The sequence below is a fragment of the Syngnathus floridae genome, chromosome 22, assembly GCF_059516105.1.
Source record: "Syngnathus floridae isolate MCC-2025c chromosome 22, RoL_Sflo_1.0, whole genome shotgun sequence".
NCBI lineage: Eukaryota > Metazoa > Chordata > Actinopteri > Syngnathiformes > Syngnathidae > Syngnathus > Syngnathus floridae.
Window position 1 is genome coordinate 6,591,595 of NC_142434.1, and position 25,325 is coordinate 6,616,919.

A 25,325-nucleotide genomic window follows, 5' to 3' on the forward strand; every position below is an offset into this window, starting at 1 on the left:
CTATATTTGGGACATTCCAGCGGATCACATGGAGGATGTGAGACGTGGAAACGGCGGTTACTACAGTTCACTTACAACATTCATAGTAAATAAGCAAAAGAAAAAATGCCATAAAGCAGGTGAACAGGTGGATATTGAAATTATGATTGATGCGCAACAAACAATGACATCATTATTTGAATTATACTGTAAATGTCATATTGTATATTTTTGTATTGATGATCTAAGAAGCTACTAATGAGTTTGGTTTCCTTGGTGGGAAAACCCCTCAAATTATCAAAATGAATTAACCAACATTATTATTTTATTAATTGTATTAATTTACGGTCTATTATTGTTAAGGTATTTCAACACCCATGATTGAAAGTCTTGTCATCTGTAAATATTTCGTAGCTCTAAAAGAACTTTAATTATTGGATATTTTCTACTTATAAATATAATAAATCAATTATTTCAAAATATGCATATACAGTTGAGCTACCACGTTCAGACCTGTACTCTTAAGAAAACAATTGATATTAATGGGGATTTGTGTTCAATTTGAAGGCCATTAAACAAAACATAGGAATAAAAAATAATGTTTCAAATTTCTGCCTTAAACATATGAACAGAAATCTACTTGAGACGTCTATATCCATTTATTGACATTATTTTATTTTAATAACGACCTTCAGCAATGAACAATTTGCTTACCGAGGTGTGACCGAGCGTCATTGTGGTGTGCTGAGAGGGAAGGGAGGGGAGGGGTGAAGATGGAAAGGGAGGGAGGGAGGTTACAAGTCCGTGCAATCGGACTTACACTGACACACGACGACGGAGCCTCTCCTGCAGCGCGCGAGCGCACACTAACACACCGCGAAGGTGCTTTGGGAATTCCGCAGCTTCTCCCAAACATCTGGAGGTAAGCCACTCAAGCAAGCGTTCTATTGCGAGAAGGTGTTTGGCTTGTTGGCAAGGCAGTGACTTGCAGCGAGACGCAGCAAGGTGCTCAAATCCCCGGGATTAGCATCGGGAGCATTCGGAGCGTCTGGAGAGAGTCCGCCAGGGTTTGTTTCAGCCATCGCTGCATTTATTAGAGGCGGTGCAGTGATTGACAGCTTTGAGGAAAATCAACAGGTTTGGGGATTTTAGGAGTTCATGGTGTGGGCATTTATTAGAGGTGACAAATTAGATCACTTAGGGAATTAATCTTCTTTCAATGCTCTTTAAGCCAAGGCAGCGGCATGCGACAACGGATGACATCACGCTGCCGGCTATTTCGGGACGAGAGTCCCGGTCATGGTCAATGACGCGCCGGAACTATTGAGCGGCTTGTATCTTGTCTGTTTGGAAAACCACTAGTTGCTCATTTTGTTGGCAAACGATTCTACGGTTGCTGATGTATCGGATATGAAACGTCACCGGTTCGTAAGGTCTGATGTGGTATCACTGTGGGATGGCGGGGGTTGGTTTCCACCCAAGTATTTGCCAATATAGTATCCAAAGTGTAAAGCCACCAGAGTGTAAAGTACAGATGAGGGATGGAGGGGCTCATCTCAATTGGGTAACCTGCCAGATTATACTATGGTATCAGAATTGTAATTTGTTGACCATTGTGCAATGGCCGAAGATCCACAGTCTTTGACGCTGGCTTCAGACATTGGCGCTGATGTTGCTAGTTTTTTTTTTTTTTAAATGATCGGAAAGGGTAGACTAGACTCAAGTCTGAGCAAGATTATTTTTTGGACCATTGGATAGTTCTTGGAACATCTGGGTAAAATGGACTATATCTGTTTCAAGAGCATACAGCATGCTGATTTGAACTCTGACCTCAACCCCATCAAACGTTTTCAGCAAGACTCGTGAAATGTAAAAAAAAGAATCATTTCAAAAGTCAGGCATGGTGTCCTTAATCCTGTGGTACCTCTATTCTTGCAAGCTCTACCCACTCTATTATTATCAGCAAAGTGGCGTTTGCGGTCGGATTCATTTAGATAGCTGAGACATTGGAAAGCCAAGGGGGGAATGTTTACACACTTAATGAAAGCAACTCTGGCAGCAAACGTAAAAGACAATAAGGCAGATTGTGGCACAGTTGACTCTTGCGGACTGAGAATTCGACAACGGCATGTCAATGATTTGCTCGAACCCTTCTGCCGTACCTTCTTCTGCTTCTGCTCTGCTTGGTTGAGCAGCATTACACCATAATGGAAGGGAGGCCTGTAAATTCTCACTGGCTGTGCTCTTTTTATGGCTTCTTTCCATTTGCTCTGTTGCCTGTCAAAGCAGACAATGCCTTGATTTAGGGAGTAGTATTGGATGATGTGACAAGTTAAAAGGCCGAATAATGGCACACTGCGGTGTTGTTTAGGGGGTTGTTGATGGTTAGTAGCTAGCCAATTAGATTGCTGCTACTATGGAGCAATTCCTGTATTATATTACAATATTTAACATTTCTGTGTAAAAACAAATGTAACTTTTATTTTTCAAGTGGTGCGGGCATCTGGTAGGATGATGATAACTATTTTAGCATTATAGCCCAACACAGCTAGCTTGCCACATAACCGTAAACAAGTTCAAGGTTGTAAAATGCAGTATATAATGCAGTATATAAAGAATCTCACGTCAAGTTTCGAGACAGATTTGGAACGCGAAGATAGAAGGTGATTGGCCATAAAGGAATGGAGACAACGCTATTTTGGAGTTCTTGGGGGCTAACCAATTAGCTTAGCAGGATTAATTATGCTAATAAAACATTGCAGTAATAAAAGAGAGACAGCAAATAACCTGGAAGTGGGTTGAATATATAATTGAATATCAAACATTGTTTGGGGTATTGAGGAAATCTGTCAGGGCTGATTTTGGTTAAAGCTAACAATAACAAGTTAAGCAGAAGAGTTGACAGGAAAACAAAATTAGCATATAGCTGTGGAAAACAGCCAAGCTAAAATATTTTGAAAGACTTAACATGCAAAAGAGCAACCAAAAACCTAATAACAACGCTAATGACACAACTAGAGGAAGCTGGGCAACTACAAGGGAAAGCAAAAAGCTGGGATGGAGAAGGAGAACTCAAAGTGCAGAGGTGCACCTGGGAAATAAAAGTGAACACCATGTATTGAGAAATCTGCAAATCAAAAAGAATCCTGTATCCGACATGAGTTCATCTGATATACACGCAAGGTGATGCGAAGTGAAAGTGAAACTGGGTGTAAAATAAATAAAAAATAACAGCTAGCCTCAAGCATGTAAATAATGGATAAAACGATGAAAAGCTAAATTACCCGTCTAAAACTCAAAATGACATCTTCCCAGCTATCATCTCCGATCTAAAATTCAAAAGTGTGTTTGTGTGGGCGCACTGGAAAACAGTGTGTGTAGGCGCATGATGGCAAGATCCCCCCGCCAGACTGTACGACCTTTACACGCATGAAAGTCTTCCAAAGCCGTGTAGGTGGACTGCTTGCGTGTTACAACTTGCACTGAAAAGCATCTAGGTTGGCTTTAATGCTGTACAAATCAGATTCTAAAAGTAGGGAGTGTGTGGGAAGCATGAGTTTGACACCCCTCTCCCCACCCTCCGCTGCCTTCCTCTATAGTCACGCTGTGGTCCGGATTAAAGATTTCTAGCTCCACTAATGTGGAATTAATTTTGTTACGGTGGAATATTAGCGTTTTCTCTCCCATATAAACACACACAAGAGATTTAGAGCCAGCGGGGTGGGAGCAAGAGAAAGGGTGAGCCGGAGGTTTAAGGGAGGGGGCTTCAGGTTGTTGTTCTCGCAGGGGGGGGGAATTCCTTTGGTCCCCTCATCTTTTCACTGAGGCAACAGTCCAGTGACTTTCAACCGCCAAAGAAAACCAAGGTCCCTTAGCTGTACTTGAGCTGTACAAGCACGCCCTCATTTTATTTTGATGGAAGTCTAACAGTAATGTAAATAATGACCTTAGCATCTCAAAGGAAACCACTAATTGAAGGAATCCGAAATACTTGAGTGTTTTACAGCGGTAGAAAGTTTTAGGACCTGCAAAGTCCATCAGTCGATCCAAGGGGGCTGGCAAATAGATTGATGTGGCCTTCCAAAAATGTTTATCTCACACATGTCTTGTTGGTTTTTGGTTTTTTTTAGGTCATTTTTCAACATGTAATCGTTTTACAAGGCACCGACGACAGCATGCTTCGACTCCACCGGACTTTGGCCTTGTGCTTCTGGTGTCTAATTCTGGTTCACGAGCAGGCCTCAGCTGATGAAGAGGGCCTCTGGGGACCGACACCTTCCAGAGAAAAGCCATCTCAAAAGAAATCCAGTTCGTACTGGTGGAGTCCGAGTCTGCCAAAGCTCCCGTCTCTTCCTTCACTGCCATTTCGTCTGCCTTTTTATCCTCTTGGGGGTAAAAGTCAGCCCACAGAATTGAACACAACCGGCCATGAGCTGTCAGGCCCAATCGATCAATCTGGGTCTGGAGATGGGATCATATCTGAAACCTCTGAACTTCCCACGACTTCTGGTCAGCTTCTAAGCGGCATAACTGAGATAATGACGGAAAGTCTTCCAGCAGGAACATCACATTCTCCACACAGCAGAAATGACAAAGAAACTCTTGTTGCAACCGCTACAACACATATCAGAAATACTCAGAGTCCCACCAGCTCAAGCACGCTAGGACTAAATGGAACACAGAGACACCATCCTTCTGACGCAAATGAGTTTTTACAGAAACTGTCTACAACAATGCCACCAGAAAACACAGTTGCACCCGTCAAGACAACAACGAACACTCGAATGGGAATCACAAACAACCCAACCTCAACGTCCCCTGACACCACTTCAGTGAAAGCACAAGACTCAGCAGAAAGTCAACCCACTCAGAGCACCAGTTTGGGGACCACCACCACCACCGCCAGTGGAAAGATTACTGCCCCGAAAGCAGAAGGTAAACAAAGTCAAACAAATCAATTGTAGCGGGATTGATTGGTCTGAAGGGATCGATCACAGACAGACGTATGTTCAATAGTCGAGTGACACAGAGGTCGGGTCGATCATTGGGCGTTTCTGGCATGTCAAAGATCTATTCGATACAAGTCTACATGAAATTGATGAAAGTCTGGAATCCAGCGTAAAAAAAAAATCGTAGGATTCTCTTAAACGGCTCATTGAAAGAAAAAAAAACAACGTATCAGGTCCAGGTCTATTTTCATAGAGGTTGCCTAAAAGGGGAAAGCTTGAAAGTGACATTGAGGAAACATCCTCTCTGTTCTCGAAAACCCCTCCCCCAGCTGTGGTAATCAGGATAAGACCCTCCTCCAGGTACAGACACATCCGTCATGTCAGGTTAGAGGTTAGTCTGCAAGATGATCAGTCAATTAATCCAAGCCTGTGGTGGTGGTGGGGGGGGGCGCATTAGTCAATCACCAATCAAAATTGTGGTGGCGGGATCCTGTGACTGGCAGATCTGTCCACTGGTGTTACGAAAATTAAGACGGGTTAGATACCTTGATCTGACATTGGGATGCATTAGTCCCAGGGCATAACGCCAAAGAAACACCAAACCGCAATGTCACTACATGTTCCTCGATGGGGAGGGGACCACCCCGGATACGCTAACGTATCAGTATTCTGAGCGCACACTCAGCAAAAACATCCATAGCTCCGCTGGGACCGTACGCTCGCCAGACGCTGTTCACCAAAGCTGAACAGTCAAGCTGCTCCCCACTCCTCCCTTCTGCCTTTTGTCAGCTTTGTACAAATCCTGACAACTGCTAAGCTCCCGTGGCTACTTTGAAAGCTGAAGTGTTTTGACAAGGCGGAGCCTTCTTGCAGCGGAAAACTGTCATACCAGAGCTTATAATGATACAAGAGGTTGCTAATAGTACAAGCATTGCCGAAGACCTCCCCATGCTGTCTGCGTTCATTTCGGAAACTTGGTTAAAATTTGAAGGGTGGCTAAAGACAAGCAGTTGAGATGTTTTAGCTTAAACCACATGGACCAGACACTGGACTGGCTAAGAGCCAGTGGTAAAATGACACAGGTAGATGCAGACAGACGTTAAAAATAGAAGCATACATTTTCAAGGTTAACAAAAATTATTGTATATCGCATTTGTACATGTCATGTTAATACTTTGGTCAATTTTGTGTGACTATAAACGAGAATTTGTTGTGTCTGTATTTATAGTGATTTATAGTGAATATTTTATTTAACTGCTAGTGTACGAAAAATGTCAAAAGTGATAGCCCAGCAAATGTTACCGCACTTTTATCTATATGGTAATACATTAGAATTTTTTTGTGATTTTTGCGATATATATATATATATATATATATATATATATATATATATATATATATATATATATATATATATATATATATATATATAATATTATATTATATTCTATATTATGTTATATATAAATACAATCAAACCTCGGTTTTCGAACATCCCGGTTCTCGAACAAATCGGAATTCGAACAAAAAATTCGAGATTTTTTGCTTCGGTTGTCGAACAAATTTTGGAGGTCGAACCTCGCGAGATGAGCCGAGAGGAACCGAGAAAACCCGACCGCGGGGCCCGGATGCCGACTGACTCCGTTGTTATTGTATTTTCGTTACTTTGAGGATTGTATTAACCCCTAACACCTCCAAACAAAGCAAATGGGAGCAGTAAAGCTATCCTAAAACACAAAGACGCTCTTAAAGCAATGCGACAGTGAGCGCCCGGCGCGCTGCGGTTGCACGATCGGACCAAATTCAGCTCCCTGCACACTGAGGTCCACTTAAAATTTGGAAAGTACATCAGGACTTTAAAAACATTTTCTAAATTTCAGCGACGGCTCTGTCACAATAATGCGATCAGCGCGGTGCAGTTGCGCGGTCGGCGGCGCGCTACGGTTGCGCGTTGGGCGGTGCGCTGCATTTGCACGGTCAGACAAAATTGCGCAAATGGAAAAAGTGCTTAAAAAAGGCGGGTTTTTTTTTGTCTTGGAACGGATTACATTTTTTTCCATTATTTGTAATGGGAAAAATTGATTCAGAATTCGAACGATTTGCTTCTCGAACCGCCTTCTGGAACGGATTGTGGTCAAAAACCGAGGTTTGACTGTATATATAGTATATACTATGTCATAAAAAAAATCTTTAAACTACTTTCATCTACATGCCAATACATTCGAATTTTTGTATATATATATATATATATATATATATACACACACACACACACACACACATACATATACTATATACGTACGTACGCACATACATACACACATATGTACGTATATATACACGTATACACACAAACACATTTATATACATGCATGTACATTTATACTATTTTCTCCTGAATTTCAGCCTGACCAATTGCTGTAGAAAATAGTTTTTTTTTTTTTTTTACATGGTTTAAAACTGTGACATCACGGCGCACTGCCATTGAAACATCAATTCAATTAGACTACGGAGATCCACACCACACACACATCATGGATGACTGGCTGTATAAAAGTGGAGGCCAGAATGACCCATTTGACAGAAGTAGGTTAAGATACACAGTCCTTCCACTCCAAGTGCAGCGTAGTGTTCAACAATTATTTTCTGTCTTCACTCTGAAACCACCCAGCGCTTAACCCACTTGTTTCTTCACAGCTAAGGCGGATGAGAAAGATGCGGCCCCTGACGGTTATACGACGGACGTTTCATCGCCACTAACAACGTCTCAACCAGGAGAAACCGGTGAGCTAAGAGTTATGCTTCTCGCCTATCCTTTAAACCGCACGAGTACTCCGTCCAATCTGTTAATTGACAGCAGGTCGAATCTTCTCATTTAAAATCCTCAGCGAAGACCGCTTCATTTTACACCATCAACAATATACGATGGAGAAAGTGCTGTCTAATAAAAGAGCCGCTGCCATTATTGTCTTGCTATTTCCCTCACGGGTTACGACATGATGAAAATTGATCTCTGGTGAAATATGTGGCCCAGTTCGCAGGAGCAGCTGTAACCCACTTCGACTGCTCGCTCCAGAATAGCAAATGTGATTTCTCCACAAATAGATGTTAAATGTGCCACTTGTTTTAGGGAAACTAATCTTGTTGACAAGTTGTGAAGGTGACTTTTACAGTCCAAAGCTTTTGTGGCCTCAGCAGGTGAATTAGTGAACAGCTGGGACTCGAACCCCAAAAGAGATACCGCAGTCTGTCATTCGGTTTTCAAACCGAGCACTGCAGATGTGACCGAGTTTCTCCCACAGGAATGTGTCACATGACCTAGCAGCACACAGCAGAACCTAAATTCTGCAATCTGTCCTTGCTCTGTGGTCCACCAAACCCGGGCTAGACCGTTAGCTTAGACGTACATTGACGCGAGTGTCAGGTTTTCCACCCACGCCTTGCTTGGGTGGCATCCCGATCGCCCTGGAAAGCAAACATGGAGTGACACATTTCTGAGCCACACCTTCTTTATCTGCTCAGGCCGGATGACATCACAGCGGCACTGACATTCAGAACATATTTTTAATCCGGCAAAAAACGACCATGTACCTAAGCTCCGACAACAAAGTAATAAATTCCAACTGCGGCACCCAGAGTCATATTTCCTCCATTTTGACATTTACATTACAACCTCCTGCTTTAATCCAGAGTCTTAAAATGAGGCAAAACGTTACAAGCCGACTGCTAGTAAAATGCTCCGTCATTGAAGTACGATAAAAGCAGACATTTTTTTTTTTTTTGGTGCCTGGAGGAAGTTAAACATGACGGGCAGAACACTTGTCCCAGTTAAACAAAATAATCCCTCCTAAAGGTGTGTCTCATTTAAAGGCAGTGGCTCAAATGATCAAATTAAGGGGACCAGAAAGGAAGGGGTGGGGAAAAAATAACCAATAAAAAGGTGTGAAACCGCCTCACAGCTATTATCGGAAGCAATTAGTGGGTTTGTTTGCTATGCCGACATCTGAGCTCTAATGTATTCTCCATGCTTTTCGGATCTATTTTGACACAGTGTGCACATTTCCTGCAAAACAACGAGATTGCCTGTATTGCCGGGTTATTACGCTCGAGGTCTGGGGTCCATTAAGGGAGCCTGTTTTTTGATCGTCTACGACCAGTGTCAAACTCAAGGCCCGGGGGCCAGATACGGCTCGCCACATCATTTTATGTGGCCCGCGAAGACAAATTGTGCATCAAATTCGTGCCATTACTAGAATTGCAAATTGTCTTCACTTTTAATATCTTTTTCTTAAATATTTGACCAGTTTTTACTCATATGATTTAAAAACGAGTTATTTGTCAGTTTGTTTTGTAGCTTTTACTGTATATAATAGGAGGCGCTCATACATTTATTTGGTTTGACAGTCATAATGGCCCACCGAAAGAAGCTATGACTACAATGCGGCCCGCGATAAAAATGAGTTTGACACCCCTGGTCTTATCGTAATAAGCCTGCAGCAAAATTGACGGATGAGCCCGAATACATGACTGCAATGATTCTCTTGTAGTTCTCGATGTTTCTTGATGGGGTGGTAGCAGGAATATCTTAATTGGGAGTCAAAAATACCAATTTTGTATTTGTTTTTGTTTGTTACTACAGTGGAGAATTCACAAAGTCTTCATACAGAGGCCTGGGTGTCAAACCTGGTGACTGGGACTGTCACATTCCTTCCAGACTGCAACAAAGAACACTCCGGGGCCTGCAACTTCTCGGGCGACTGGGAATCGACGTCTTCGGACATGAAGACCAACACGAGCACAAACCAATCGAGCAGCACTTCTGAATTCTCGTCTCCTCTCATGTTGGTTCCGTTATACACGGACTGGAACAGCGCCATGGCAGCCTGGGGCCTAGCATGGGAGGCGCACGTGTATGGCGCCGGTTGCATCTTTGCGATGCTAACGCTAGCCTCGGCGCTAAACCTTCTCTGCTTGCCTTTGAGGTGTCCATCTGGTTGTGGCTATTTTGCTCTGGTCAGTCTGTTTCTACTGGCCGCCGGGGGTACCAGATCCTTCTCGCTATTATACGACGCATACGGCCACCAGGACCGCTTGCCGTCCACCGCGGCTTCATTGATGCTCTACGAGGCGCCGTTCCCTTGCCTAACGGCGGCATTCGGCTTGGTTTTCCTTCTGCTTTCCATGCGCTCAAGGATGCAGCTGTCCTACTCTGCCTTTCAAAGACCCTGCTTCTTAGCCTGTTTGGTTGCCTTGCACTTCGCTGCTGCCTTCGGTCCAGGAACCCTTTTGAAGTTCTACCAGCAGAAACCTTCGCTTTGCCTGTTCCTGTTGCTCATCTCCCGCGGAGCTTTCGTAGCCCTTGCCACCTTCCTGTCCATCGCTTATTTTGTATTCTACGTCTACGTGCGAGCAGACTCCAAGCATATTTACCACCTGAACAACACTTCTCCCACCCCAGCCGAGCGCTACAATCGTTGCCCGTTCGCCGAGAGCCGCGACTGGGATCGCGCGGCCGTAACGGTTTGTTTATCTGCGTTGTTTTGTTTGGCCTGCGCGGGACTGCAGCTGTACGCTATGCTCAATGCTACGGGGGTCACCAGGGAAGAAGAAGTCTTCCGCCCGTGGTGCTGGTGGGCTTTTCAATTCAGCTGCAGACTGTGTGAACTGGGTGTTTGCCTCACCCTGGCACTGGTAGTGGCGCAACCGGTCTACTGCTCTGATCAGCTACCGTCAACCGGAAGCTGTTGGACTGAACTGCTGGCATCTAAAGCGCCAATCCTGCCAGGGAACTGCCAGTGGAGCTTCGGCCAGCAGGAGAAACTCGCCATTGTGGACACGGTCGGCCTCGGCGAGACAGAGAGCCTTCCTCTCTACACGCTGATGGACGATAGGTTGTCTAGCAGTCTAAATGGGCTGGACTTCCTGTACCATAGCAACAGGGCGCTGGCCTATCGAGATCTTGAGGTAAATTCTGACATCAAGGACTCGCAGAATCTTGGTGGTGGAGAGCCGTCAGGTGGATCCTCCTTCACGAGTGACTCTACGACAGACCTGAGGCCGCCTTCGCCCATCAACCTACGTCGCAGCATCGACGAGGCGCTCTTTGGCGAGGCTCTTTTTCCCATGAGCCTCTTTAGCACAACCAAGACCATGCAGAGCAGCGACTTATCCGTAAACAACCACTCCGCACTTCCCGGCCTCTGTCATCCCCTCTCAGATGATCCTGCCCTTTACCGGACCTCCTCTTGCACAGACATAACATCAAAATCAGGAAAGATTTTTGTCGGGGGTCCTCCATCGCCATTCCTGTCCTCTTCCAGTTGCTCGTCTCCAGAGCGGTGGAGGGGGAGTTCCTCATCCAGCTCCCCGTATCGAGCCTCCATCGGGAACTCATCACTGGTCCTCTGTCAAAGTCCAGAAGCACAAATTCGGCAGCAGAGCGACTCGCAGAAGCACTACCAAACGCTGGGCGCCGCCTCGCAGGAGAGCCTGGACCTGGATATGTCATCTGAGGCCGACCGATCGGTGCAGGAGGAGTTTATGAGCGCTTGCAGACAAATTGATGCTCTCAGCATCTGCAGTGAGACCATTGATTTGTGATGGACTTGATGTGGGGACTTCATGAGGAACGGTAAAGTTTTTTTTGGGGGATGGCAGCTTTACAAGTGCATGGGGTAAATGAAAGCTGCCAAACAACACATTTAATAGGAGCTTCCTTAGAGGGTCATTAGCGAATGTCCATGCAGGTTTAAGTGCCAAAATGTCCAGAAACAACGGGTAGTTTGTAAGTTTTACACTTTTTCTGCCTAATAAGACAAAAGAAAATTGTAAAGAATAGTCACAATAACATACCTAACTTAATGGTCATGTTTTACTTGCATTTGTGTATTACCGAGCACTTAAAAAAAACGCTGAAGTTCAGCACAAAAGTGAGCAAATAGCGTTCTCTGCTGGCCATTCCTTTAAATATTTATACATGAACTGCAATCCTCTGCTTACTAATTTATATATGCGAAATGCATACACACTTTGATAAATTTTATTTGTAACAAATGTTTGTGGTTTTGTTTCCCAATAAGACAGCGAACTAGCAAAGTTTAATTTCTTTATTTTTTTTTTTCACCAAATTGAACAGTAAAGCAGCTTTTCTGTTTGCCGTCTGCAGCGCTTTTTAAATGATAACCAGGTCATCTCCCAGAAACCAAATGCTCATAAACGTAACCTTCTCCATTTTGGACAATAAAGAAGAAGAAAAAAAACATGTCATACTGTCTGTATGTGGGGAAGTCTAAGCTTGCATCTTCATCTACGCTTTCTATTACAAGACTTTGTTAGTCGAGCTAACCCAACACTGGGCGAAGTACTTTTGGTAAAAACGGTGATGGCCTTAGTATAAGGCCACATCAAATACTTAACACAATAAAACACAGCGATACAAGCGCAGCAAGTTGTTTTGTAACGGGGTCCTGTCTACTTGCCAAGGCAATTTTGTGGTAAAAATGACAAGTCATTTAAAAAAACCCGCAGGATAAGCATAACACAAGGTACCAGGCTGGTTCCTTTTTTGGTTTTGACGTTGCAAAAAGAGGACGTATAAATACACTTGGCAGTACGTATGCAGGTCCAACAAAGCGGAATAAAAAAAACAAGAACAAAAAAAAAAACAACCGCGTTGGGTTTGTGGAAAAAGAACATGCATATCAAAAAGGCTCCATCGCTCCATCCAAAACCTCGAAGAAACTGTACAGCTTTGACATCAAACTTACTCGTGGAAACATACCTGATTAGATTCAGTTTTTGGTCCCGTTGTGTGATATTTGGGCTCGTGAATGATTGGACACGACTGTGCTGATTGGAGGCGGTTCTCCGAGGTTCCAAAGTAAACAAAGAGCGCTCCCTCGTAAAAGCAAAAACGACGACAAACGTAGTGCCGTAAACATCTGGAAACCCTGATGTGCCGCTTGTTGTGTGCAAAGCACCCCCCCCCACAACCAAGATTGCGCTTTTTGTGTTGGTGGAGATGAGCTTGAAGTGGACATGATGGTGGGTGGGGTGGTAGTTTTTTTTTTGTCTTTTAAACGTTTGGTCACTTTCTTTTAGAATAAGGTGGTACGTACGGTGGCCCATCCGCAGCTCAGTAAAGACGCTTCTCGTAACTGTCGAGGTGAAACGAAAGGAAACAATTAGTGCCGGATGGTGGTATGCATTTTGTTTAATGGTGAGCTGCTGCATTAAAAGCCACTCAAGCGCATGCTGGACTCCACACAGTCTGCCATTTTGTTCAAGCTTCCGAATGTTGATATTACTGAGCATGCTGAAATGGTGAGAAGTCTATTTTGGTTAACAACCCGGCTCAAACACATGTTGGTTGGACCAACATCATATTTTTGAGTTTTATTTGGTACTGGAAATGACAAAGTGTCCAAATTAATCTTTTTTCTTTTTTTCCTCGAGATCATGCTGGAATTATTTGGCACAAGAAAAGTGCTCAGGATTATTTTTACTAGTCATAATTTTCAAATACAGTATCATGGTTTTAAATTATTTCCAGATTTTGGATAGCCAGATAGAGACCTTCAACTTAACACAGAATTTGGCACTGTCCCAGAATTTTTCAAAAATTATTTTAAAAAGCACACCTTATTTGTTTTAGCCACCTTCTCGTGTCATTTCATTTAACGTATTCACTCAAAATGTGGATTGATTTCTGTCTGCTTCATGAGTGAAATAAAAATCTTATTTTTATGATTTAAATAGTTAAGCATAAAGCATGCTCAAAGTTTCTAATGGCGGAAAAGGTGCTACTTACGAATGAAGTCCGTGAACGCCTCCTTCCACCTGTGCCGACATGGTTCTCTTCTCAAACTTGAGCTCTCCGGAGTACATCATGGAGCTGACAACACAGCAAATACATGTTTTGCAACTGCTACTTAAATCATCAGTGGGGAAAAAGAATTGACGCTGTTCTCACCGGAGAACCGACAGACTCTTGGCGCCGATGTCCTGACAGCCATGTTGGATACCTGCTATGAGGTACGGTACAAACTTGTGGATGGAACCTTTGTCCTGCACTGAGCCTGACACGCCTTGTGCCACCTTCACCGAGTCGCCCTCACTGATATGTTGGAGGGAGAGAAAAATAAAACAATTCGTTAGTTCTCCACCTCCCACTTGTATTGTAATATAAAGTAATACAAGCGCACCTGAAGTAACGTTTCTGGCTGCTGGTGCTTTTCTCCATGGCATCGAGAGAACCCATACCGCGGTACTTTTTGAGACGCACGCCGTCCGAGAAGAAGTACTCACCGGGAGCCTCGGTGGTTGCTGCCAGCAGGGAGCCCATCATGACTGTGGCAAAAAAAGACGGGGGAATTAAGAAGATAGGACGTGCTTTGTCAAACACATCCAGGACATGAGTTTGACATGCGCTAGACTCGTCTAGACTATGCTAGGATGATTTGGTTTTAGGGCTGTCACAATCGATAATTCGATTAATCAAATACAGTACCCAGATACAATTTTATTTGCATTAAAGTGCATCAAAAAAATTTTTTTTCCGATGACTGTTTATTGACGAATTATTTTTTGCTTACTTGGTATTAGCGTTTTAAAAAAACAACTAAAAAACAATCAAGCAATATCACACAAGGAGGATTAGTCATTGTTTTCCAAAATAAGCAGAGGTTTACAAATGTATTTTTTTGATTAAATGCAAAAGATAAATTAGTCTACTTTCACGAAGGGTTAGAGAATTCTAGACAGTTCAAAATGGCTCTAAATGATTATAAATACAAGAGGTGATAATCAATTAGTAGTCAATTAATTTTGACACCTGTATTTGGTATGATTTCTTCAAATTTGTCCAATATACAAGAGATTATTTTTGTGGGTCTCCCCTTTCTTTCCCACAGTCTTATGTTATTTCCTGTCTTTGTCAAACAAATGAGTCTTGAATTTGACCACTTGTTCTCAAGACCAGTGGTTCTTAACCTTTTTCCTTGTTCGCGCCCCATTCAATTCACCAACCAGTTCTCGCACCCCTAACCCTAAATAATTGTTATAATAATTGGTTTACTTTACAGCTATAAGGCTTAATTAGCATTATCCCTAATGCCAATTAACACAATGACTTCTTGATTTCCAGAATTTTTCACTTTTTTCGGTTACCCGACCATTAGCCCCAAAAAATTGTAAATTACCCCTAGGGTATCCTCGCACCCCCTAGGAAGCATTCTTGCACCCCTAGGGAGTGCGAGCAGCCCCGGTTAAGAACCACTGCTCTAGACTGATAACTGACAATTTCCTCAAAATTATCTCATTCTGATTTTGTGTGCGTGTAATTACTATCTGTCTAGTATGTCATAAATGTGGTGGTAAAACAATAAATTATATTGTTTTGTGGATATTCTTACCAGTGGACGCTCCCAATGAGAGTGCCTTGACTACATGCCCCACCGTCTGAATGCCGCCGTCAGCAATGACCGGCACGCCGAAGCGCCTCGCGTATTCAGCAACCTTGTACACCGAGGTCCCCTGAGGCCGCCCGCACGCCATAACTGCAAACGTCGACATAGCAGTGAATCAAGACAAACAGATGCTGATAATTGAAGGAGACATCGCCTTGGCAACCCAGAACAGGAAGATAACCGGCGTGACCAAGGGGACTCTCTGGGCTGCGGTTACCACGGGCAACCATGAGTACCTTCCTGCGTGATGCAGATGGAGCCGCAGCCCATACCCACTCGTAGTGCGTCCACGCCTGCATCGATCAGATTCTTGGCTTGCGCCGCTGTTACCACTGAGAAAGAAATGGGGCCATTTTAGCAAAAGATGAGCAACCTACAGTGTATAGGCCAAAAAAGTATTGATTTGGCCTCACTTGCATTTTTTTGGGTTTTTTTTTTCCAAACGACCATTGTTGAAAAACAAAGGCTAAAAATGACCCATGTTTAGTCAGTAAGAGCATTTGCAGATAAAAATTAAAAACATACTTAGATAAAAACGGAAGCTATAATTATATTATATTTGACATTTTGCAAATTCTATCATAGATTATACATACAATTTAAGCATTGGATCTTAGTTTTACAGCATTTTAATCATCTATTTAAGGGTTAAAAAACTAAATCTAACTACCAACATTAAGGAAATGTAACACTGGCTTAACCTGCAGTTACATTTGTTGACTGATTGATTGATTGATTGATTGATTGATTGATTGATTGATTGATTGATCCAGGAGCTTACCGTTCCCTCCCGCCACTTGCAATTCTGGATATTTCTGCTTGATGTAGTTGATCATGTTGATCTGAAACACGGAGTTGCCTTGTGACGAGTCCTGAAAGGAAAATATTTACATAATTTTTTTTTTTTAATACTATGTGACAATGAGTGAGGATTTTTTTAGAAAGTATAGTAAAAAGACCCACCAACACCACCACATCCACACCCGCCTGCACCAGAAGGTCCAGCCTGTACTTGTCGTCATCGCGGGTGCCAATGGCGGCGCCGCAGAGCAGCTGCTTGCGCGAATCTTTGGAGGCCAGCGGGTAGTCTCGGTTCTTCTTCAGATCCGTCCTGGCGATGATGGCCACCAGCTCGTCATTGTCGTTCACGATGGGGAGCTTGCCTGGTTTACAGTGACATCAACATCATCAAATGAAAACAAACTAAGTTTGACGTTTTTACCTTTTTTGCTGCGCTGCAGAATGTCATTAGCTTCTTTTAGCGTGACACCGGCCGGAGCGACGACCAGCTCCTCCCTCTTTGTCATTGCCTTAAACAGCACAAGGAGAACATTCAGAAATATTTTCATATTCAATATATCTCCCCAGATCACAAACCTCCGCCAGGGGCTTGGTGTGATCCTTCTCCGACAGGAAGTCGATATCTCTGGAGGTAACGATGCCGACCAGCTTCCCGCCCATTTTGCCCGTTTCGGTGACCGGGATGCCTGAGAAACCGTGGCGCATTTTGGCTTCAAGCACGTCGCCGACTGTTTGGTGCGGACTCATTACCACTGGGTCTGTGATGAAACCTTGCTCAAACCTCTGAAATATGATCAGATGTGTAGAAAATATGAATTAAAAAAATAATATATTAACCAGTGTCGATATTAATGCTGGCATACCTTGACCTTGCGGACCTCGTTGGCTTGGACTTCGGGTGTGCAGTTGTGGTGGATGAAGCCAATGCCTCCCATTAGCTATGACATTAATACGATGCTTTAAAATGGAATAATCACAATAATTAAAGTGGCCATACAAATCTCTATCTTACCGCCATTGCAATTGCCATTGCTGACTCTGTGACGGTGTCCATGGGGGAGGAGATGAGGGGGGCCTTCAATGTGATCTTCTTGGTCAGTGCTGATGTTAAATCCTAACAGGAATCAAATGTATACAATATGAACTAATGATACCCTAAAGAGTTGAATTACACAAAGCCATTAAAAAAGAAACATGCATAATGCACAGCATAAATTAATAAAAATCAATTATATGGGTAAAAAAAAAAATCAAGATCTGAATAGGAATTGATTGAATTAATTTATTACTTAATGAAAAACCGTTATTTTTTTCTTAAAATAGTCCATCAACTCATAAGTATATGGTTAAGAAAAATACAAGAAATTGTTTATTTCAATGACATGAGCCAAGCCGTGACAAGCAAAATAATAATTAACACAAAACAAACGTACAATCTTTTTATTTAAACTACACACAATTGGAAACTATTCTGTTAAATGAGATGAACCATTAGCCCCTGATAGCCAAGAAATAATTAATTTTGAACTGTAAAATAAATGAATATTTCATGTAAAAAAATAAAATAAATACGTGCTCAAACAGTAAATTACCACCAGCCATTTGTTATGCACATTAGCCGCATGAGGGCGGCATTTCCGTCTTGGAAGAAGAGCTGAATGAACCAATTCGTCTTTTTTCAGTCCAAGTTCAGCTGTTACTAACAAAGTGATACTTGGTTCCCACAGGGGAATGTATCCGCGTGACAATAACAACATTCCTGGCACATGGGAAAAGGTTGAATTAATTCTTATCAGGCATAAAGCAGCAAGTGGGCAGCTTTTCTCACACAATGAAGGTGTCGAGGGCGAAAAAAAAAAAAAAGAAGCCACCTCAGACTTCCATTTAGAGAGCACTCACTGAGCTGTGAGATTCCAGGTGGGAGATGGGGATATGTGAACGTCCACACACACTTGCACACCATACACACACATGGCCTCTGTGACACCTCGGTCCGGGCTGCAGCAGGGGTCTATTTAGAGCCAAATGTGGACTTGTTTTTGCTTGCCAAGCATGAATGGGCAAACTGTAAAAAGGCCAAATTGGGACACACCAGACCGGGACTGTGAAGCCGTGATAGAGCAACAACCGAAAGGTGAAACATCTATAAATAAAAAAGCAAGTAAGAGGAAGTTGACGCAGTAAGCTGGAAGCAATGAATGTCTGTCAGCCAATCAACATGCAGCACTACACCCCTTTGGTACCCAACCGTGGAATTACCCATTATTTTATTTTGGTGGGGTCAATTTCAGTATTTTTTTTTTTTTAATATAAAAATATACTTGCATTATTTTCCAGTTGAAGTAAAAAATATTAAATCATTGTTATTTAACAATATTTTTTATAATCATGATTTTGTTTATAATTATTTAATAATATATTTTTATAATTGAATTGTGTGGTTTATATACATGAGTTAAAATGTATTTATGAAAAATCCGTTTTCTGCTTACTACATAGAAATAATTTGTATTATTTCAACGGCAATTCCATACACTTAATTATTTTGTTTATCAATCAAATGCATATTAATTTTCCTGCTTAATGTTACGTATTTTAATTGGTTACTTTTAACAAGAGGGTTTCAAACAGCGATGTTCGATACCACTTTTCTAAGACCGATATGAGTACTTGGTTCTTGAGTGGTTAGTCACCGATGCCAAAAGCTGATACCATTTCTGCAAAATGATGGGTAATTTCTGAAAAAGGCCTTTTTATCACACTATAGCAGTTTTCATTAAAATTTTATGAAATAAATGTCAATTTGCTATTCCTCTCATTTGTACATTTTTAGTCCCTACGAGATGAACAAAGCATAGGAAGGGATGTTTGCTGTGTCAGAACAGAAATCCCCCCTCGGGGATTATTTACTCAACGGCCAACCATCTGGGAGAGGTGGGTGAGATGAGCAACCGAGGCTGAAGGGAGCGGCGTCAAATGTGCAAAAACTCATAGACAAAGCTATTTCGATTTGGCAGTCAGGTCTGAGGTTTGGCATCGTAGACGTGCATCTCGACTAGAGAATAAGGTCGCGCCTTCGCCAACATAACGTACTCACCACTTCATCTGAGGTGAAGTCGATGAAGCCGGGTAGAATCAGGAAGTCACTGAAAGACAACAAAAAAAAACGGGAAAGTCAGAGGCTAATATGAGACAGGAAAGCGGGAGTGATATCCAAAGCTTCAAGGGAAAAAATAGTCTTGGCAGAATCATTAGAATGAAGTGAGTGCCTACGAGTCAGCAATTTGTTTTCACTGTTCACATTTACTATAGCTTTTTTTCATTTACATTTTAATTTCTGTGATGTGCTAATTAAACGTAGAAAAAAGTGAGTAACTTGACTCTACTTCAGTTTTATCTTTGGTTTATATTTGTCTAACGGTTAACGTTGTCAAAATGTTACCTTACGTCAGAAATAGTTTTTCCTCTTAACTTCCACTTAACCACTTAGCATTATTTATCAGCTTTTTTTTTTTTAATTGTCCCCAAAAACAAGACGGTTGATCGGTTTGCCCCCCCCCCCCCCACACACACACACACACACACACATGCCCACAAATATCCGTGTGGAGGCCAGCAGGAATTCCAGAAAAGCATCAGTTAGCAATGAGCCACCAGCGCTAAGTTTAGCTCAGACACAGTAAACAAACTTGCTTGAAATCATGAGTTTGACAATGAAATAATGAGGACACGCGGAATGTGCCCTGCTGTCTTGATTTTTACAATGCTGTGTGAAAGCGCCGGCCTAGCTTAAAGGAAAAAGCCTATGGGGAAAACTTGTCTATTTGATTTCCTTTCCTTCAAGGTTAAAACATGTTTGCCCATTTTAAATATTTACAGTACAACGTGAACTGTGTGGACCATAAAAATATCAAAATTCACAGTCTAGTTTCGAGTCAAGAAGCCAGTATTTAGTTATATCCAAAAAGGCCTAAAGAACAAATATTTGAATTTATGGCAACGTCAAGGGATTTGCAGTTCAGAGGGCATTGAGTGCGTGATCTCCCGGAGGCCATTTTGGGACACAAACCTCCATTTTAAGGTTTTACAACGACTTGTCGGCCAGAGACTCTTTCTGATAATCTATGGACTGGAACGGCTGGAATTTGACGCTGAGCTGCTAGGTCGCGCACTTTTGGGAAGCACGGTGTGTTGGTTCTCTCCTGCCCTTCACATGATTTCAATTGAGATCGTCATGTGAGCAGCCTTGGGGAAGACCGTGATGCGGGCGATTAAGTCGCTAATGGGGAACGTGTTCTTAGAAATCCGTCACATGGTAGTTAATTGCAATTATTTGCCTTGTTCTGTCATAAAATGTGACTTGTAAATTTGCCATATTGGATGGACGCCAGGATGCTAACTAGAGGTGTGACAAGTATCAATAGAGTGAGGAAAAATAATTAAGTACAACAGGCCATGCATAGAGCACTTGTACAATGACAGTTAACAAGCACAGTGGAACCTCCTAAATGTCATTTCAAAACACAATTTTCCTAAACTAAAAAAAATCAAAAGAGGTGCGTGGACAGGAAATGGCTCATCTTATTCTCTCTAGACGTGTTCAAACTTTTCCCTCCCAGATCCATATCCAGAAAAATCAAAGGATGCAACTTTTTACCAATTTTTTTTTTTTTTTGTAAAACTTTTTTTTAATTCATTTATTTAATTTGTTGATATATTAGTGTTTTGGTAAAATCTTCTACATGAACAGCGTTCTCTAAGGCAAATAATTAACGATGGTACTAGTTTACTTGTAAATAGCTCATTTTCCTCTTGTCTTAAAATATAAAAAATATATCTAAAAATATACTATATATCATTTATGAGCAGCAAAAGTCATTTTTAGCATATGCCACAGACCGCTTAAAAAATGGACTGTGGTCCACAACTGGCCCCTGGGCCGTATTTTAGACACCACTGTGCTGGTCCACTAATGATTATAGCTACATTTGAATTACATTAGTATCAATAATTATTTGTTTTGAGCAGTCAAGTCCAGCCTGATCCGCTGACCTCCTGGGAACTCCATTTTTCTTTCAACTTTTCCAAGAATGTGTCATTTGTTCTGACTTCAGAGGTTCCACTGTATAGCATTGCTCATCCCACGACGCCTGATTCCTGATAAGATCTGCGCTCTCGTTCAGTGTGTTGTCACAGTGTGATTGACCTCAACGAACTTCTCTTTTTTTTCCTTTGAATCAGGACAATCATGATAATTCCGTATGCAGTTTGAAACTGACTTGTTCTACTCACTTGTAAGTCAACCCTTCTCCTTTAGAGCATAGCTCTTCAGCCGTTTGACCGTCCGAGTGTTGGTCACATCTGCTGGTTCAGAACGTGTTGGCCATTACAAAGCGCTACGTGATGACGCGTGCAATTGTGTGCCTTTCCAAAAGCAAGGTGGAGGGGGAAGAGGTTGACGTCTTACTTGTATGTGAGGCCATCGCCGATGGAGAAGAGCTGCTGCGCCGAGAGTCCATCCTCTGGGACGTAGCCAGTGCCGCCGCTGATTAAGTAATCTGCCATGCTGTAATAGAAAACAAGTAAAAGTAAATATAATTCACTATGCGAGTGGGCATGTTGACTTCTAATTTTCTGTTACGGTGCCTTTTACCTCGACTACTTTCTCCAGCTCCTGATTGGCTATATCTACACAAGCCTCATAATAAGCTGAAACGTTATACCCTGACGATATTGGCCCCATTTTGTAATTTCTATTAGTGATTACTTATAGATCACCTATAATATTGCATTACTTCCCTTGGCTACTTCCTTCCAACGTTTGATCGGTTGTACATCTATATATCATGCCCATGACAGCCAACAAGGTGTAATATACAAAAAAATAATTCCAGAACAAAACCTGAAAACTGTACCCCTTTGAGAGGTTTTTAGGCAGCTGTAGAAACATCTTGAGGCAAACAGTCAATTGATAACAAACAAACACAAACGTCAAGCACCCACCGTCGCTTGATGATGTCATACGTATAATAAACACATTTTGACGAAAGAAAGGGAAGGGAAATGTCAACATTGCAGCGTTCCAGTCGCGACGCGGGACCCCAACGTGACAACGTCAAAAATATCTCGACATTATAATGACACTATGCAGCGGTATGTTAATTTGTTTAAAATAACGTCGAGTTTTATTTTAATGACGCTTATTAAATAGCCTCGTGAACTACTTAGCAGGCGAGTCACCATAATACATCTTTCTCCCGAACGTGCTCTTTAAAAGGCTACATATCGACAGATGACGATTAAAAATAGTACCAATATCCAGGCCGAATTGACGAACAGGTCTATTTGCTTAACATACGATAGCATTTGACGGTAATTGGAAGCAAATTACTTCACAGAGGAGAGGGGTAACGCTATTTTAGTGTGGTTTTAAAGCGAGTTCGCTGTTTCGATGCGTAAAGTTGAGTCGTTGTGAAGCCAGCGTGGAGGGTGACGCTTGGGATACATTGAGTACGTTAATACTTGCTGAAGTGAGCGTGAAGCAGTTATAGAAAACAGGGATGGCAATGAATATTAACACTGAATGTTAACAACATACAAGCATAACAGTAAATAAAAAAATACTCTCGTGCCAACATTCCATTCTTATTATCAGTGGCAGTAATTTGCACAACTGGAATCTTAGAACTAATCGTCACATGTGATGTTGAAAGTGGAAACTTTTAGCGCATGCACCGGCCATAAGGATACATGTGGAGCGAGAGTTAGCGGTTAGCTTTAGCAATACGGCACGCGAGTGTGAGTATGTCCACTGGTGTCAACTCGCCCGAGTTATTAAACTGTTGGTGGACAATTATTTAATCGGTTGCCAATCGACGGTTCGTTCTGACTTAACCTAAAGATATAATGCGATCCCCCGGCTTCGTAGTGAAATGTGACAGCTGGTTGTAGCGAGGATGCTAATAGGCATGCTAAGCGTGGCGTAAGTTTACCTCGAAGAAATGAGAGCGGACACGTCGACCGTGGCTCGTGAGAGTTAAAAAAAAAAAGCACGGCAAAACCTGAGTGTTTGCCTCTGCTCAGTGCCACGCAGCAGGTTTGGTGACTGTGTAGGCAGGGAAGGAGATGCCGTCTCGTTACATCCCCTTTTACTGCTCGTGTGACGTCACGGCTTTCGCAGACGTACACGTGAATATTATTAAAATGAATTGTAGGTTTTTAATATGAATGAACAGTGAAAACGCAAAACATTCTACACATATTGTAACTTTAAAAAAAGTACTTTTACTGTGTAGAGTTGCTTTTTTTTATGTGTTCCACTTGTTAAAACAGGGGTGTCAAACAAATTTTTTTCGCGGGCCGCATTGTAGTCATCGCTTCTTTCGGAGGGCCATTATGACCGTCAGCCCAAATAAATGTTTGAGCACCTCATATTATATAGAGTAAAAGCTACAAAACAAACTGACAAATAACTCGTTTTCAAATCAGACGAGTAAAAACTGGTCAAAAATGTAAAAAAAAAAAAAAGATTATTAAAAGTTAAGACAATTTGCAATTCTAGTAATGACACGAATTTGATGCACAATTTGTCTTCGCGGGCCACATAAAATGATGTGACGGGCCGTATCTGGCCCCGGGCGTTGAGTTTGACACCTGTGTGTTAAAAGTTGACAATTCTGGATACAAAGAAAGCAGAAATAGGTCACCACAGAGAAATAACGCTTGTATGTGGGAAGACAAGAAACACACATGTATTTGTCTACAGTCTTGGCATAATCTAACCCAAAAGTTGCCCACCAAAGTCTTAACATTGTTCAAATAGAATTGACTCGTGCATTAGGTGACTAGGAGGTAGGGATTTGATTTGAATGGCTAAAAGTGGGTCACAGGCCATACGGCTCAGTGGTTCCTTTTGCGAGCCGGCTCGGGATTGCCCCACGGTGATCCAGTAGCGCCCTATTTTTAAAAGCTTGCGCTAAGTCTTGTTTGTATTAGCATCAGTCGCTAAAGCGAGGGCAGCTATTATCGGAGTGGCCTTGGAACCATCCAACCTCGGATCGGAATGTCCTACCTCTCCGGGCCCAGCCCCGCCTGGATGCGGGTAGCGCTGTAGCGCTGCGCCGCCGTCTCGTGCCGGACGTAGTGGTCCCCTCTGGTGTGCGCGTCTCCGGGCATCCTCCTCTGGTCCACCTGTTGGCCCTCATAGATGTCCATCCCCACTTCGAGCTGGATGTTTGGCTCCCTTTCCAAGTGTTGGCTACATTTAGAAGACCATGTGTGAGAGCCTTGAAAGTTGTTGTTCAAATATGCTTATCTGGCAGCAGCAGGAGATGTTCCCATGCAGCGGGGACTCACAGGATGCACCTGCCTTGAAAAGAGACAACAGGCGTGTCGGTGGGGGGCGTCGCCAAGGAGATTCTCCTGGAGAGCGGGTGTCACCGTGGTAATGTTAAACCAAGCGCCACGTCACCGGCCAGAGTTGGTAGTCGCCGTGATGGGGAAGCGGGACAAAGCAAAGCCTGCAGGCCCTGGAGCAGAGAGAGCGGGACAGGAGAGTGTGAAACCATCTAATCCAGACAAAGAGGATTTCACAGCGAACCTTTTTTTTATACAGTGATGCCTATATTCAGTCACATGACCCTCCCCCCCAAGTGGCCTTCATGTTCAACCTTCAAACAACAGACATGTGCAACCTCGGCATTGTCGGTTATTGTAACTAACTACTACCAGGTGACAGTGACAGTTAAGATGGAAAATCCTCTTAAAGCCCTTCACCACATGCTAACGTACAAGACCTACCTTTCATGTCACGTGACATGAAAAGGTAGGGCGTCACATGCAAACGAAATGGGGGACCAGCCGGCCTCAATGAAAGCGAGTGCATGCTATGAATTTGTTCTAATGGCCGTCATGTGTGCAGCAGTGTGGATGCGGTCACGAGGAGGGAGCCATGCCAACCTTTTTGGAAATGTACACACTGGGCTCATTCAAAACTGGAGATAAAACAAATATTATTACATCCATTCATCCATCCATCCATTTTCAGGGGTCGCAGGCGTGCTGGAGCCTATCACAGCAGTCATCGGGCAGTAGGCGGGGGACACCCTGAACTGGTTGCTAGCCAATCGCT

General features: G+C 42.7%; 2 protein-coding genes across 10 annotated transcripts; one reads left to right on the top strand and one right to left on the bottom strand.

Moving 5' to 3' along the window:
- Nucleotides 1-775: 775 nt before the first annotated feature.
- prrt4b (proline rich transmembrane protein 4b) lies at nt 776-12,669 on the top strand. Its single transcript, XM_088366396.1, has 4 exons — nt 776-901; nt 4,110-4,914; nt 7,626-7,712; nt 9,568-12,669. Exons 2-4 carry the CDS (start codon nt 4,155-4,157, stop codon nt 11,526-11,528), a joined length of 2,808 nt encoding a protein of 935 aa, XP_088222522.1. The 5' UTR covers nt 776-901; nt 4,110-4,154; the 3' UTR covers nt 11,529-12,669.
- Nucleotides 12,020-24,686, bottom strand: impdh1b (IMP (inosine 5'-monophosphate) dehydrogenase 1b). Of its 9 annotated transcripts, none has more exons than XM_088366400.1 (17): nt 24,551-24,686; nt 24,267-24,452; nt 21,663-21,761; nt 21,488-21,556; nt 19,293-19,341; nt 17,208-17,309; nt 17,059-17,133; nt 16,772-16,978; nt 16,617-16,704; nt 16,358-16,557; nt 16,176-16,266; nt 15,631-15,726; nt 15,341-15,484; nt 14,132-14,276; nt 13,900-14,043; nt 13,738-13,821; nt 12,020-13,084 (listed from the first exon to the last, which is right to left on the bottom strand). In XM_088366400.1, exons 2-17 carry the CDS (start codon nt 24,407-24,409, stop codon nt 13,063-13,065), a joined length of 1,758 nt encoding a protein of 585 aa, XP_088222526.1. In that variant the 5' UTR covers nt 24,410-24,452; nt 24,551-24,686; the 3' UTR covers nt 12,020-13,062. The 9 variants fall into 9 exon arrangements, with proteins under 9 accessions (XP_088222526.1, XP_088222525.1, XP_088222528.1 ...); XM_088366399.1 differs by having other exon boundaries at nt 21,488-21,559; XM_088366402.1 differs by lacking the exon at nt 21,488-21,556 and having other exon boundaries at nt 24,551-24,682.
- Between the last annotated feature and the right edge of the window lie 639 nt (nt 24,687-25,325).